Below are 14304 nucleotides of genomic sequence, written 5' to 3'. Positions count from 1 at the left end.
TTTTGTGAAAATATGGTCATTTTTGTCTCCGCTCAGCTCACACTATTCCCCCCCCACCCCCAGTTTTAATTTCTTCCAGGGCTCTGCATGTCTTGTAAGAAGCAATCGAGTCTGCTGTCCTGGAAACTGGAGAAACTCGTTGGAGAAAAAGAATTATTTGAGCCGATGGTGAGAAATTGAACAGCAGCAGAAGGAGGAAAAGGAGAGAAGAAAGGAGCCGACACATCTAACCAGGCGGCTGGGGCACTGCATACAGATGCAGGTGGCCGCTAGGTCCCTGTTGCGGCTCATTACTGAGAAGCACATCAGAGGCCACTGAGTGAGGGTCAGGGACAACCGGGCACAGCACTGAGCTTTGAACAGGGCTGTTCTGCAGAACGAACAGCACCCTCGTGCCACCTAGGTGCTGTGGCTACGGAACCAATTCCCCTTTTCAGAAATGCAGACCGCCTGGGGCACAGTCACCTAGGGGTCTCATTTCCTTCTTGGTACCTATTTCAGTGCTGCTCTCTAACCCCAGGATCTTAAGAAAAATTCTCCCGCGGGGTGGTGGGCATGGGGTGGGGTGTGGGGAGTCTGGGACCTTGATGGGGGAAGGTGAGCGCCCCCCTCTGGTGATGGGGGAAGGTAGTCTCACTGTAGGGACAGATCTGCGCAGAGAGTGAGGAAAAGACACAAAAGCTGTGTTTTCCGCCTAGAAAGAGACTGTGAGCATTTTGCTTGTCTGCTTTTTGGAGTAGGTTCTGGGGAATGGCGTGAATGGCACGGCGGAGCTCCGAAGGGCGAGGAGGGGTCTTGGATCCAGTTCTTCCCAAATGCATGCTTTGTAGACTTTCCCGCCTTTCTTCCTCCTTTTCCTCCCTTGCTGTGCAGCCCTCCCTCCATTCATTACAGGGTGTCTTGGCAGCATTTCCCAGGGACCTGCAGCTGTGCTTGGGCTGATCAATACGTGCATGGGAAATTGTGTGACTGTGCGGCATGAAGGGTCTGGGTCCCATGGAAGGTTTGGGTGTCCCTCAGGAGCACTCAGAGCACCCCAAAGGACCGTCCTTTCTAAGGGTTGGGCTCGTCTTATTCCGCTAACTACAATCTGTGGCTAAGCTCCCGCAATGGTTGGGGTGGGTGGAAATGCCGAAGGGGCAGCGTGTCAAATTGCTGGTAACCTATGGCTAGAGGGAACTATGGTCCCTATAAGGCCCCGTGAATTCATTAATGCAAAATTAAATTAGAATGAAATTTCCCATCGAGTTTTGTTTAGAAGGCAGAAATAAGTGGGTTGGCTGTGGAATTTTGCTGCGGATGCTGGAGCGTGTGGTCACAAGATGATAATAGTGATTTGCTGGTGCCTGTCTCCCCCCCCCCCCCCCACCAACTCAAGGCACATGTTACCACCTTGCGTTTGCAAAGGCTCATTGAGGTGAAAGGGCTAGCTGGAGGTCACTCAGCAAGGGGTTGAGTGCAGGAGTCTTACAACTCTGGCCCGTTAGACCTCAAGCTTATCAATAAACAGAAAGTAGACCGGGGTTCAGGAGACCTGAATTCTAGTCCTTGCTCTAATACTGACTGGTGTGTTGGGCAGAAAATGCCATCTTTCCTCAGGGGCACAAATCTTCCAGTTCTGTGGGTCTGACTTCATATTTGAACATGGAATTTATTAAAGGCTCACGTTTTGCTCCTGTACGTACCACCATTTATGGCCAGTTCCCTCTGAGCTTTATTTCTTTTCCCCCTTTATGGAATGACCTGAGTTTGACCTTTACAAATTAAAATATTAAAAAGAGTCGTTTCTGTAGATTTCCTGCTTTATTTGCTGGAGGGGGGCTTGCCTGGGAGAGAGCATTTTCCTTCGGAGCCCGGCTGTGGGGCATGCAGATTTCAGGGCCTTCCGCGGGTGGGAGGGGGGGCTCCTGGTTTTTGTCCACCTTCTCCCTGGAGCGGGCTGTCACTCATCTGCTGGGGAAAAGCAGAGGGGGTTTGCAGCTCAGGAACATCAGCAGGTCCACTTATGAAACTGACTTCTTGGGGCGCCTGAGTGGCTCAGTCGTTAAGCGTCTGCCTTCGGCTCAGGTCATGATCCCGGGGTCCTGGGATGGAGCCCTGCATCAGGCTCCCTGCTCGGCGGGAAGCCTGCTTCTCCCTCTCCCACTTCCCCTGCTTGTGTTCCCTCTCTCGCTGTGTCTCTGTCAAATAAATAAATAAAATCTTTAAAAAAAAAAAAAGAAAGAAAGAAACTGACTTCTAAACCTGCCTGTGGACCCAGGGTGGCGGGGGCATCCCCAGCGGGAGGGTTGGCCAGGCATCTGGAAGCTCTGCCTCTAGCTTTCTCTGTAGCCTGGGGCGAGTCATTTAACCTCTGGTTCTTCCAACCCGAACACTTCCTCCCTGCCTCTCTCTCCTCCTCCTGGGGACTATGAGAAGTAATTAGTGGCTGTTTTGTCAGACAGGTCCTAGCTTTGCACAAGTTACTTGGGCAGACCTTGAACCGGGCAAGGCCAAGTGGAGCTCGCACTTGGATTTGTAGAACAGATGAAGAAAATGCAGACTTTTGGGGCCAGAAGTTTCCAGAGTTCCCTTCAGAGGAACCGCGCAGCCCTTGTGGTGTTTTGGGGAGGGAATGAATGTATCTGGAGCAGGGGGAGGGGTGGGTGTGTTGCTGTGGCCTGTTCTGCCAGGAGGGTGTTCGGGACGGAGGCCTGAGCCATTGGGGCAGGGCCTTGAGATGCCCCTGGCTGGGGAATTGGGCCTCTGTGGTCCCCAGTAGCTATCAGAGCCTCTGTGATGAGGCTCCCCTCAGAGATGGGGGCACCCTTTCCCGAGAAGACAGCTTCATGTTCTCAAGTGCAAAGCGGCAAAACAAATCGCTGTCCCCAAACGGCTCCCAGATGCACTCCTGTAATATGAACGGGGTGGATGAGGCCAGGCCCCAGCCGCAGGGGTGCCCGCCTCCCCTTACCATTCTGGGTGGACAGCAGCACCTCACTCAGCAGCCCTTCCAGGGCGGCCCGGTACTTTTCCAGCTGCCTGGAGTTCATCTTCATTCCAATTTCCACAGGAGCAGTCAGCTGTGAAATAAGGCAGAGTTAACAAGAAGGAAGAGACACGGAGAGCGCCATTAACCCCTGGGTGCCTTATAGGTGGCAGGAGGGACTGCCAGGAGCCACATGGCTCTGCGGCGGCCCCTTCTTCCCTATCAGTCCTCCGGGAGCCTCTGGACTTCCAGGGCCAGCCAGGAAATTCTGGCAGCTCCCCCCCCAACTCAAGCCAGAGGGCTGGATCCTTGAAGTCACCCGAGACTTGCTGGGAGGAGAATCAACCAACTTCCCCTGGTGGGGAAGCTGCGACAGGAGGGGAGGGGTCGGCAGGAAACGCCCTGGCTTTTCCTGTGGCAGGAAACTCTCCCTCCCCCTCTCCTGAATAAGGATAGCTGGCACCTGGAGCCTTAGAGCAGGGGCATCATTCCAAACGCTTTATGTGTATGAAGCATCTCAATAACCCTATGAGGTAGAGACTACTGGTGTGCCCATTTTGCAGATGAGGAACCTGAGGACAAGGAGGTAGAGTAACTTGCTCAAAGCCACACAGGTACTAAGTAGTAGAGGGAGAAGGTGTGACACCCAGGGGGCCTGACTCCCAAGGTCTGTGCCACTGGATGAGACTTTCTCTTGTACTGTGGGAACACAGACAAGACCCCAGAGGAGCCGTCCGGAGGTTCGTCACCAAGAGAGGTGGTTGTGGCTGAGCCGGCAGGGGGGTAGGGGGTTGCTGACTGATCTTGCCGTCACCCCCAGAGCTCCCTGGTTCAGTGGTCTTGGTTCACATGCCAGCCGAGACTCCCTGCCTGTCTGGAGAGCTGTGGTGGAGGAGGCCCAGGGGCTCCCTGGCTAGGAAATGGACTGGGGCTGCCTGAAGGGCCCTGGGAGGGTCGGGTCCGGTTGCTGTGGGTTCCGGCCTCCAGCCCCGCCCTCGCCATCCCTTGGCTGTGCTATGCCTTTCTCTACGCATCAGTGTCCTCGCCTTAAAATGAAGAGGCTGGAGGGAGTGATCTGGAAAGGACCTCCTGACCCGTATAGCCTGTTCTAGGGAGAAGGAACAGCCTCCCTGAGATGTTCCACAGGCTGCAACACGTGCCTTACACTGCCCGGGGTGCAGGTAGCGGGCAGTTCCGGGCGAGCTCCCCTTTGCCAGCTGAACCAGTCACTCCCAGTTCCTCCTGGGGAGCCCAAGGAGTGGGAAGGGAAGGCACCCTCCCCTAAACCCGAGGTCCCTCTCTGGGCCATGACTGACCTCCCTGCCTCTGGACAGCATGCTGTGGCCGCCCGAGTGGGCGGGAGGAACCGTGGCAGGTGTCCAGCGGGAGGCGGGAGGCCTGGAGTCCAGCTCAGTGTTGCTCTGACTGCTGTATCACCCTGGCAAGGCCCTCACTCTCTCTACCTATCAGTCTCCTCCCCCCTGCTCCCCTACCCAGGGAATGTCCCCCTCTTGGTCCCGGGACCCCCTCTCTTCTCCATCCACACCCACCCCGTCCAGGATCTCACCCGGTCCTGGCTTGAAATTCCAGCTAATTGCTGATGCCTCCCACATGGATGCCTCCAGCCCTAGGCTCTCCTGAAGGCCAGTCGTCTCTATCTGCCCGCCTGGGCAACACCTCCACCTGATCGCCCACCAGGCGTCTTATGGTTTACAGTTCCTGTCTGACCTCCTGACCTTCATCCTGCCATCCTACAGCCAACCAGAGGCTTCACCGTCTCCATGAGTGGCGAACCTATCCTTCTAGGTCCTCTGGCCTGAACATGGAGCTTGAACTCATGACCCTGAGATCAAGACCTGAGCTGAGATCAAGAGTCAGATGCCTAACGGGCTGAGCCACCCAGGCGCCCCTGGGGAGACTCTTTTAAAATGTAAATCTGATCACGTCCCTCCTCTGCTCCAAAGCCCCCAGTGGCTCCCATCTCAGCAGAGTGAAAGCAGAGTCCAAACAATAGCCTACAGAGTCCATGGTCTGGGCTCACCTCCCACTTTCTCTCTGACTCCCTCTGCCCCAGCCACTCCAGCCTCCTCACTGTTCCCAGAATGCACCAGGTCTACTCCTGCCTCAGGGCCTTTGCACTGATGACTCCTGCTTGGAATGCTCTTCCCCCAGACATCTTTGTGGTTCAGTGCCTCACTGTCTCCAGGTCTCCGTGCTAATACTCATGAAGCCTGCTCTGACCACCCTATTTAAATTGCAACTCATCCATCTCCATTCGCTGTCTTATTTTCCTCCATGGCACCTGTCACTACTGGCCACACTGTGAAGGTTGTTTATTTATCCTATTTGTAGTCGTTGCTGGTCCTTCTGGTATCTCATTACTGGCCCCCTGCTGGAGTGTGAGCTCCAAGAGCTCAGAGGATTTATCTGTTTTGTTCACCACTCTATCCCTAGGGCCCAGCACCGTGCTTCACACTTAGGGCTCAGTAAGTACTTACTGCCTGGAAAAATGAGTCTGTGAAATTAAAGAGCTGCCCTGGACAAACTCAAGGTTGGCTCCCGCCACGACAGTCTGTGCATCTTAACCCAGCATTGACCTGGGGGTTTTGACACTGTGGTTGTCTCCCAGGTTCCTTGCTAGGGGGAAGAACCCGCACCCTCATCACCTGTCCCCTGAGACTGCAGCTGCCTCCGGACTGGTCTCCTGCCTCCACTTGTGCTGCTCCAGATCTTCCTAAGTCGGATCAGGTCACTTCCCTGCTTTGAACCCCCAGTGACCTTCTAGACATCTTGCCTAGGCCACCAGGCCCTGCCGACCTCCTGTCCTCTCCTGGCATGCCCTGGCCTTGAGGGCCTCACACATACCATGTGCTTCCTGAGCAAGGCCTTTGCACTTACTTTTCCTTCTGGAATGTTCTCACTCTAGCTCTTTGCATGAGAGGCTCCTTCTCATCATTCTGGTTTCAAATCAAATAAATGTCGCCTCCTCTGAGAGGCCTTCCCTGAGCCCTCCTCCGGCCAAAGCAGTGCCCCCAAGCACCGCCCCCCCCATCATTCTCTATCCTCCTTCCTTATTTGGTGCCTGAAATGGTTTATTGTCTCATTGTTGGTGTCTGTCTCCCTTTCTCCTAGGATGGGGCTTGTTGCCTGAATATCTGGTTCGCTGCTGTATCCTAGCACAATCTGTGGCTGGCCGGGGAGCCACTCCCCACCCCCCGACTAGGTTTCTCTGTATTGTCACCCTGTCTGCTCACCTTGATAACTTGGTTTTCGTCTTCCTCTGTGGGCTCCAAAGAGTCCAGAGGCCCCACTTCCTCAGACCTCTTGTGTAAAACCAGGGACTTCTTTTGACCTCTGTTGTGCTCCTTTTCCTAAGGGCAGAGCACAAAATCGAACAAAACCCCGGTTTCTCAACTGCCCAGATGGCACTTGCCTGTCTCTGTCCAGGGTGCTAAGCGGCCTGAGCTTCCCACAGGCTGAAAGAATTCCTTCTCCCCTGGTCCCTCTACAACGAGGAGTCCCGGAAATGCGACGGCCACAAAAGGCTTCCAAGTTGTCCACCAACAGGTTAACTTGCAGAAGAATCCAGTCCTTTGTCGTTCCAACACCGCACCCAGGTTACTACTGTTAATTAAGTTAAAATGCTGAAAATAATGGCTGCCCTTCATGCATATTAAGTGTGAAAATGTGTTTTTCTTAGCAGAGAGCCTATAAAAAGGGTGGCAAGACAGCCTAGCCTGCGAGGGCACCATAGGGTGGCCCAGAAACTGGAGTCCCTGGGAGGTGATTTATAAGAGGCAAGACAGGGAGATGAATTATGGAGGAAGGAGATTGCAGCTTCTTCATAAAAATCCCGGTGCCTGGCAATTATGAGGAGCAAAACCACTGAGTGGATTAATGCAAAGTGTCCTTTGGTTGCCATTTTGCTAGTTTATGTTCTACTGAGTTTGACTATTTCTGCCCCAAATCTTACGTGGTGTCCTGCTTGCCGGGTCCCAGGGCACTGAGATCAGACACACCTCATTCCTTTGGTTTCTCTAATGGCACCCTTGGGATTCAGCTCCGGGCCTTGCCTGAGACATGGTGATTCTAGAACAATGGGCTCTCTTCTCTGGGGAGGAAGCTGGTGGTGGAGGAAGTGCGTTTAGGGGGCCTGCCTCATCCCCTCTTCATTTCCATGAAGGGTGGCTGGGGCCAGCCTTGCCTCTGCAGAGGACACTGCTCACTGGGTCTGTGGCAGTCTGCCCCAGACAGAGCATGTAGGTCCAGAGGCCACACGACCTCCCAGAGAACTGATTCCTGGTGGATTTGTCCCTAGTGGAGCCTTGGTCTCAGGTGGGACACTAAAGTCCCGTCTCTTCATCACCTCAGGTTAGAGAGAAACAACTATCTGCACAAGATACTCAGAACCCCCTGACATCTCAAGTAGAAGGCACGGGAACCAGGTCTGGCAGTCCACTTTTCTGGAGACCCCACCTCCTGAGTTCTGTTAAGCCTGACTGGTTTTCTTCTGGGTTCTCAAGAGGCGGCGGCTCTGGCCAGCACTCCATGGGGCAGCATCTTCTTTCCCACTCTGGGCCCACCGAGTTCCCCTACTTCTCTCTGAAGACCCTCAGCTCTGCTCTCATCTTTTCCCTGTCGGCTGCCGACATGCGCCAGCCTTCGGAGACCTTTCCCTCCTCCGAACTTAGCACTTAACCATCAGCGTCACTTGCTGGGCAATTAATCATGTCCTGCCTCTGACATCTCCCTTGTTTTCTATTGTTAGTGAATTTTTCATGTGTTTGTATCTTGGCTCCTGAGCCTGCTCCTTGGAGGTGGAGGTTCTTAGATCTCCTTGTATGGCTGGCCTCTCACCCAGGGTGGCCCTTTGTACTGCAGAGATGCTCAGCAAATATTTATTGGCTTGTTAATTGAAAATCTCCTCTGAAGGACGGGCAAGGGTGGGAAAAGGCACCTTTGAGTGGTGCTAGGGAGGAGTGAAGGTGGCAGAGAGACACCTGGAGTCGGGTTAGCTTGGGTCCCGGTCCTTCATGCTGTCCTCAGTGGGGCTGGCATAGCTGATTAAACATGGGTTCACCAAAGGGACACTTGTGCCTTAGAGAGACGAAGGCCACCCGAGTGCTGAGCAGGGCTCTGTGTCAGTTGGGCCACACGGGCGAGGCAGGCAGCCGAGGGGGGGTTTCCTACCCGAATCTTCTGGAGCTCACTGTGGGTGAAGATGGGAACGAAGGCTTCTGTCTGGGAGGCCAGCATGGCAGCCACGTGCACCAGCAGCAGAACCGCCACAGCCTTCCGGGACACCATCCTGGAGCTGGACAGTGACACGAAGCTCTCATCAGGTTTAGGGTGTACACCCAGCCTGTAGCTGTGACCTTGAGCAAGCCGCTTAGCCTCTCCTGATGTGGGCCGGGTGGGAGCTTGACCAGAGGAGCTCAGAGTCCCTTCTCTGTCGCAGGGCCAGGGCGGGGGTCAGTGAGCGAGCACCTGGGAGAGGTGGCCCGGCCCCTGCCACACGCTGGGGGAGAAGCGTTCCACATGTAAGCCCCCCCTCTTTGTTAAAGCTGAGGTCTTCCAGGACCAGCGGGGCTCATGAAATGGGGAAGACCCCATGTCTCAGAAGAAAGACTAGATTATCAACAGAATTGTGCCCCCACTGAGCCCTCCCTGCTCCCTGAGCTGATAAGGATGACTAAAGGGATGGGCCAAGGCCCAGATGACCCCGGCTGTCCCCGAGAGCACCAGGCAAAGACCCTGGGTCTGGAGAAGAAGGGGCTGGAACCCTCTGCCCAGATGGAAGCAGAGCCAAATGGAAAATTTCAGCAGGGAGCAGAATCCAAGAGCTGGGAGTGGGGTCTCCCCCCCCTCTGGGGGCCAGCACTGGCTCTAGAACTCTAGAACGAGACTCTCCTGAGCTCCATTTAGCTGCCTGTTGGTCGTTTAGAAACAACAGGGAGCACATCCGTTCCCTGCAACCTCCACCCCCCCACACAGAGTGCCATGAGTGCTGGGGGTGCCTGCTTGCATGTGTGGCGCCTCCGGGGTCCCAGGAAGTGGGTGTGTCTGGATTGGTGGCAGGAAGGGGGGCTGCAGACACCTGCCAGGAAACAGGTGGGCGTGGTGCCCCCAGGAAAGCGAAGGCTTAAGAAATGGGCTCAGCTGGGCAGACTCTGGGCCGGGGCCCGGTGGTCCTGTGGCAGGAGTTGGGGGAGGGCGCTGCCCACTGGGCGCCAGCCTCAGTTGATTCCTTACCCTGGTGCACGGTGCCCCCTTCCAAGCCCTCTCCCACACGATCCGCTCACCCACCTGGGAGCAGGTGCATTCTGGGGAGGGGAGGAGACCTAGACGGGTGAGAAGACTCATTCAAAGGTGGTGGGGGCTGGAAGGCTGGCTTCTGAGGCCTGCTGCTTGGCCCCGTGCCCACAGAAGATGGAGAAGGGCATGGCAGGGGGCAACCTGCGGAATGCTATCTGGGCCCCAACATTCCTGTGTTGAGTGGCCTGCTGAGAGCAGGGGCCAGGCCCCAGAGCAAGGTCAGGAGACCAGGGGCAGCGTCTGCGGCAGGGGGCGTGGGGGTGATTGTAGGGTTGTAGATAAAGAGCTTCAGGGAGTCAGCTCGGGGCTCCCACGGCCCTAGGGCAGCCTGGATTCTGTTGGCAGGAGAGGGTCCTGCCCTGGACTGGCCTCCAAGCTTCTCGGCAGGTCCCACCCCAACTACCGCTCTGGAGCGAATTGTTCAAGGCTGTGGGCTTGCGTCCTGCCTCTCCTCCAGGACCCTTCTCAGTCATCTGAAGCCACCTCTACTAAGCTGGACACTCCCTCTGCCTCTTTTGGTCTTCCGGTCCCCATCCCACTTTCTCTCTCCATCTGGCTAACACTCCATGAGAAAGAATGAGAGCCCACACAGCCAAAGCCTCCCATGCCAGCTACGTGCCAGCAAGTTCCCAGTAGGGTCAGAAGACCGCCCACCCACTGAAGGCACCTCTGGGGGAGCCGAGACCCTGTCCGGGACCCCGGGAGGACCTGGAGCGGACCAGAGGATGGGTGGGGATGGAGGGCTCCCAATCATTACTCTCCCTCTCTGTTCCTATCCTTTCCCTATGGAGTCTGTGGGGCCCCAACTTCCCTCCCAGTGGAGATGGATGTGTCACATTTATGGCGTCCCATTTCCTTCACGGAGATGCTACAGAGCCCTTTTCATTCTGGTGTTCTCATTTAATTCCCTCCCTAAGAATCAATAAAAACTTTAAATAAGAAAAGGCAAAATCCAATTGCTGCTCATTTTCTTGATCCAACTGGCAGTTGGCATGTCACCTACATTCATTTGTGTTCCTGGGAGCTCAGAGTGGGAGAGCTTTTCACTGTGTGATGAGATACTGACTTCCCTTCTCCATCTCCAGGGATGGCGCTCCAGCCTTCAAGCCATCAGCTCTGGATGAGGGGGCGCCTATCTCCTCCCTCCCCTCCCACAGTAGCCCCGGCCCTGGTGAGTCTGGCCTCGTCACACAATGTCCCTAGGGACCAGCTTTACCCTTAACTTTCCAGAGCGAAGCCTCCGTGCCACGTGGGGTCCTGTGTCCATGCTGAGCTCTGGCTTGGGTTTCTGGCCTGCAGTCAATGGCACCACGCACCCCAGACACCCTCTCTTTTGCCAGGAATTGTACCCACCCTCTCCTCCCTCCAGCTTCCGTGCCTCGGGGCAATCCTGCTTTTGCTCACACTGTGTGTGGCTTTAACCCGCTACTCTGGAAATCGGCTCAGTGCTTTCAGTCCGAAGCCTAGGGAAGTATTGGAAGGCGGCAGGGGGGACACAGGGGAGATCTCTGGACTGGGCTGACCCTGCTCACACCACTGTTCTGCCCTGGGGCACATGCGGAACCCCCCCCTTCTATGGCTACTCACAGCAGCGCGGTCTGAGCGGGACTGGCGGAGTCAGTCTCTCCTTGTCTTCTGGTATCTGGCTGATTGGACCGGTCTTTATATCTGGTATCTGGCTGGTCTGATGGGCCCTGCGGCCCTCCCTTAGGAGCCCATTAACCTTTGGCCACACCTTGAGGGCTCTGGGTGGGGAGCCTGGATTCTTGAAGCTCATGGAAACAGCCGGCAGGGCCTGCCACGTGTGGACTTCTGGGGCCTTCCTGGAAGGCCTCTGCCTCGGGCGACAGTCAGGATTTGGTGGAGGCCAACTCCCACCCAGATGGCACTCTCCCGTCCACTTACAGCTCAGCTGCTGGGGACGTCTGGGTGGCTCAGTCAGTTAAGCGTCTGCCTTCGGCTCAGGTCATGATCCCGGGGTCCTGGGATCGAGCCCCGCATCGGGCTCCCTGCTCATGGGGGAGTCTGCTTCTCCCTCTCCCTCTCCCACTGCCCCTGCTTGTGCTCACTCTCTGACAAATAAATTAAAATCTTAACAACAACAGCAAAAAAAGAACTCAGCTGCCGCTCGGAGATTCATTTTAACCAAAGCCCTTTCTTTTTTGGAACTTAAATATATGATGCTGTTGAGCGTCTCCAGGCCAGCTCACTAGCGATCAGATTCTTTGCTGGCCCCCCAAAGAGAGCGCTGTATTGGAAAGATAACTTGTCTTCAGCCTTCCCCCCGAAGTCCCTCACAAAAGAAAGAAAGGGCTCAGCAGTGTGTGGCAGTTTCAGTCGATTACTGAAAAGAAAATGGTGTCCAGACTCAGGGCTGTGGAGTGCCAGGGGCTCCGTGGGAGCCAAGGAACTGTGTAAGGCATGTGGTACAGAAGGTTTATAGGTTTGTAGCCTAAATGGGGCGATGAGACGCCTTACCCAGGAACAGTTCGTGGTATTGTGTAATTCAAATGGTAAGTTGAAAGATTTAAAGAGGGAAGAGGGGAATGTACTCTGGAGTCAGACAGGGTTTGCTGCTCCCATTTCTGGAAAACACGGGGGCACCTCTGACACCACTCAGGGAAATGCTTGATGTGCAGGTTCTAATTAAGCCTTGGCAATGCCATGACGTTAGTGCTCTTATGTCGCCCATTTTACAGATAAGGAAACTAAGGCACAATTAAATAGCTCCTCTGTGACCCCACTGCAAGGTCTCTCTCTCTTGTTTCTTAAGCAAGCTCTACCCCCAACGTGGGGCTCAAACTTACTACTCTGATATCAAGAATTGCGTGCTCTACTGACTGAGCCCGCCAGGCGCCCCCAAGGTCTCTTTACACCAGGGTCAAGGCTGGACGTGGCCAGATGTGACAGTGGGCGGGAGTGGGGGCTTCTGGGATGCAGGGCATATACAGGTGTGCAAAGGATGGTACAAGATGGGGAAGTCACAGTAGGTCCCCTGTGCGGGTTGGGAGAGGGTCATTCCGGGGTCTGAGTGCGGGGGGGATCCTTAGCAACTAAGCAGAAGGATTTGGATTTGATGGAGGGAGAAATTGGGGCCCTCCTGGTGCCCTGAAGGGGCTTTTATGACAAATGCGTCATACTGGAAAGTCATGAGGGGTGAGGGACAGTCATCGGGCAGGGTGAAGAGGAGAGGCTGGGAGGTGGGGGCAGGCTGAGTGGGAGGTCCAGAGGGTCTGGGCCAGCAGAGGCCATTTCCCCAGGTGAACCTTGCTGGCCAGGAGCACCTTCCAGAGAGGCTGCCCCAGACATCCAGATGGGGATTGCTTCTGGTCCAGGAACCCTTCCCCCGTCAGTCCTTTAGTCTGCTGTGGCTTTTCCCCTCAGAAAGAAACAAATGTTTGCCATGCTTCAAACCCAACCCACATAACCTCTAAATCAGGAGAAGCAAGGCTTTCTGCCTGCATTCCACTCCAACGCCAGGTCAGACCTCCCCCAGCACGCTGGATCGCTGGATCACCAACTGTTGTTAGGCACACGTACTGGGTCTCGGTAGTCTTTGAGATTTAGCCTAGAGGAATTAGAGCTTTAAATGCCAGGGCTTGGAACTGAGATGCCACTGCCCACCCCTCCCCAGGGTGCAAGAGCGGCTTTTAAGATGTCGTCACAGACCTTGGTAGGGGCAAAGTAGCATGAGGGCCGTGAAGGAGCCCCCCGCCTACCTGGCTCCGGGAGGCTCCATCTGCACCACGGACTCCTATTGGGGGGAGGGTAGAGGGATAGGTCGGTACCTGCATCTCTAACACATAGACCAGGGGCAGGCCAGCTATGGCCCGTGGGCCAAATCCAGCTTGTGAGCTAAGAGTAGTTTTTACATTTTTTTAATAATTTAAAAAATCAGATGAAGAAGAATACGGATGACATGTGAATTTATACGAAATTCAAATTCCTGTGCCCGTAAATAAGGTTTTATTGGAACACGGCCACTCTCATTCATTTGTTTATTGTCTGTGGCTGCTTTGGGGCTACAACAAGAGGCGAATAGTTGGACAGAGGCACTAAGACCCACAAAGCTGAAAATATTTATTATTTGGGCCTTCTAGAAAAAGTTTGCTTACCCTTGGCCTCAACGGCGTCTGGAGCATGGAAGGTGCTTGATATGTAAAAAATAACAGCCAGACATCCTACGTATCAGCTTTTTAAAATCGCACAACACTCCGAGGCTGGTGCAGATGTTATTCCATTTTACAGGTGGGAAAACAGGTGAAACAATGGGCCCAAGGTCACAGCTATTAAAACGGCAGGGCCGGGATTCAAAGCCTGGCTTCAGGGTCCACTGCGCTTTTTTGCCACTTGATGTTTGATGAGTGAGCACGTGGATGTCTCCAGCTGGGGAAGGCCCCTAATAGTGCCCTGTAGAAATCTTACAAACCTGCCACTTTCTCCTAAGCCAGGCCCCCCGCAAGGTGTCTCTGAGCATAACCCAGTCTGAATGGACCAACTGCGATAAACACAGGTTGTTCTGGTGTGTTCTCGGGTTTGGAGAGGCCAGACCTGGACCTGGGGAGGACTGTGGGTGGCGGGCCAGGTCGTCTGCCACGCGCAAGGGGAAATTCAAAGCCTCTCCCCAGCACCCCTCTACCCCAGGCCTCTGAGACCAGTGCCCTGCCTCTGCTGAGCCAGTCCGGGCTCTGGTCCAGAGACACTCTGTCTGAGAAATGATAGGAACCTGGGGACCCGAGACAGGCCTGCGATGAGAAATGGGGAGAAGGGAGGTGCTGGAAACAGTAAATAATCCGGGATCAATTTTCTGGGCGTGAATAGCATTGTCCTGGAGCTCTCCTCTGATTCAGTACTTCTGATCCAAGCAATTTGCAGTGGTACAGTAGGATATCTGCAGTTTGGTCTGGAAGAAAGGCAAATCGGGGTCCCCGGGGAGCTACTCCTTATAACACAGAGGAGAATGTAGACTAGTGGGGGGCTCTGCTGTGGCCTCTGCTCTGGGGTCACAAGCTACAAGGAGG

The 14304-nt window shown here is 54.9% G+C and overlaps 1 protein-coding gene across 2 annotated transcripts; it reads right to left on the bottom strand.

The window, feature by feature from the left end:
• Nucleotides 1–553: 553 nt before the first annotated feature.
• On the bottom strand, nucleotides 554–10908 carry MLN (motilin). 2 transcript variants are annotated; one of them, XM_027600990.2, is made up of 5 exons: nucleotides 10871–10908; nucleotides 8159–8282; nucleotides 6223–6339; nucleotides 2954–3062; nucleotides 554–1953 (listed from the first exon to the last, which is right to left on the bottom strand). In XM_027600990.2, the coding sequence occupies exons 2-5, from the start codon at nucleotides 8273–8275 to the stop codon at nucleotides 1943–1945; spliced, it is 354 nt and encodes a 117-aa protein (XP_027456791.2). In that variant the 5' UTR covers nucleotides 8276–8282; nucleotides 10871–10908; the 3' UTR covers nucleotides 554–1942. The 2 variants fall into 2 exon arrangements, with proteins under 2 accessions (XP_027456791.2, XP_027456792.2); XM_027600991.2 differs by having other exon boundaries at nucleotides 557–1950.
• Nucleotides 10909–14304: the final 3396 nt, after the last annotated feature.

Source organism: Zalophus californianus, chromosome 7, assembly GCF_009762305.2.
Source record: "Zalophus californianus isolate mZalCal1 chromosome 7, mZalCal1.pri.v2, whole genome shotgun sequence".
NCBI classification, from domain to species: domain Eukaryota; kingdom Metazoa; phylum Chordata; class Mammalia; order Carnivora; family Otariidae; genus Zalophus; species Zalophus californianus.
The sequence above is the reverse complement of the archived record's forward strand: the minus strand, read 5'-3'. Positions and strand labels throughout refer to the sequence as shown.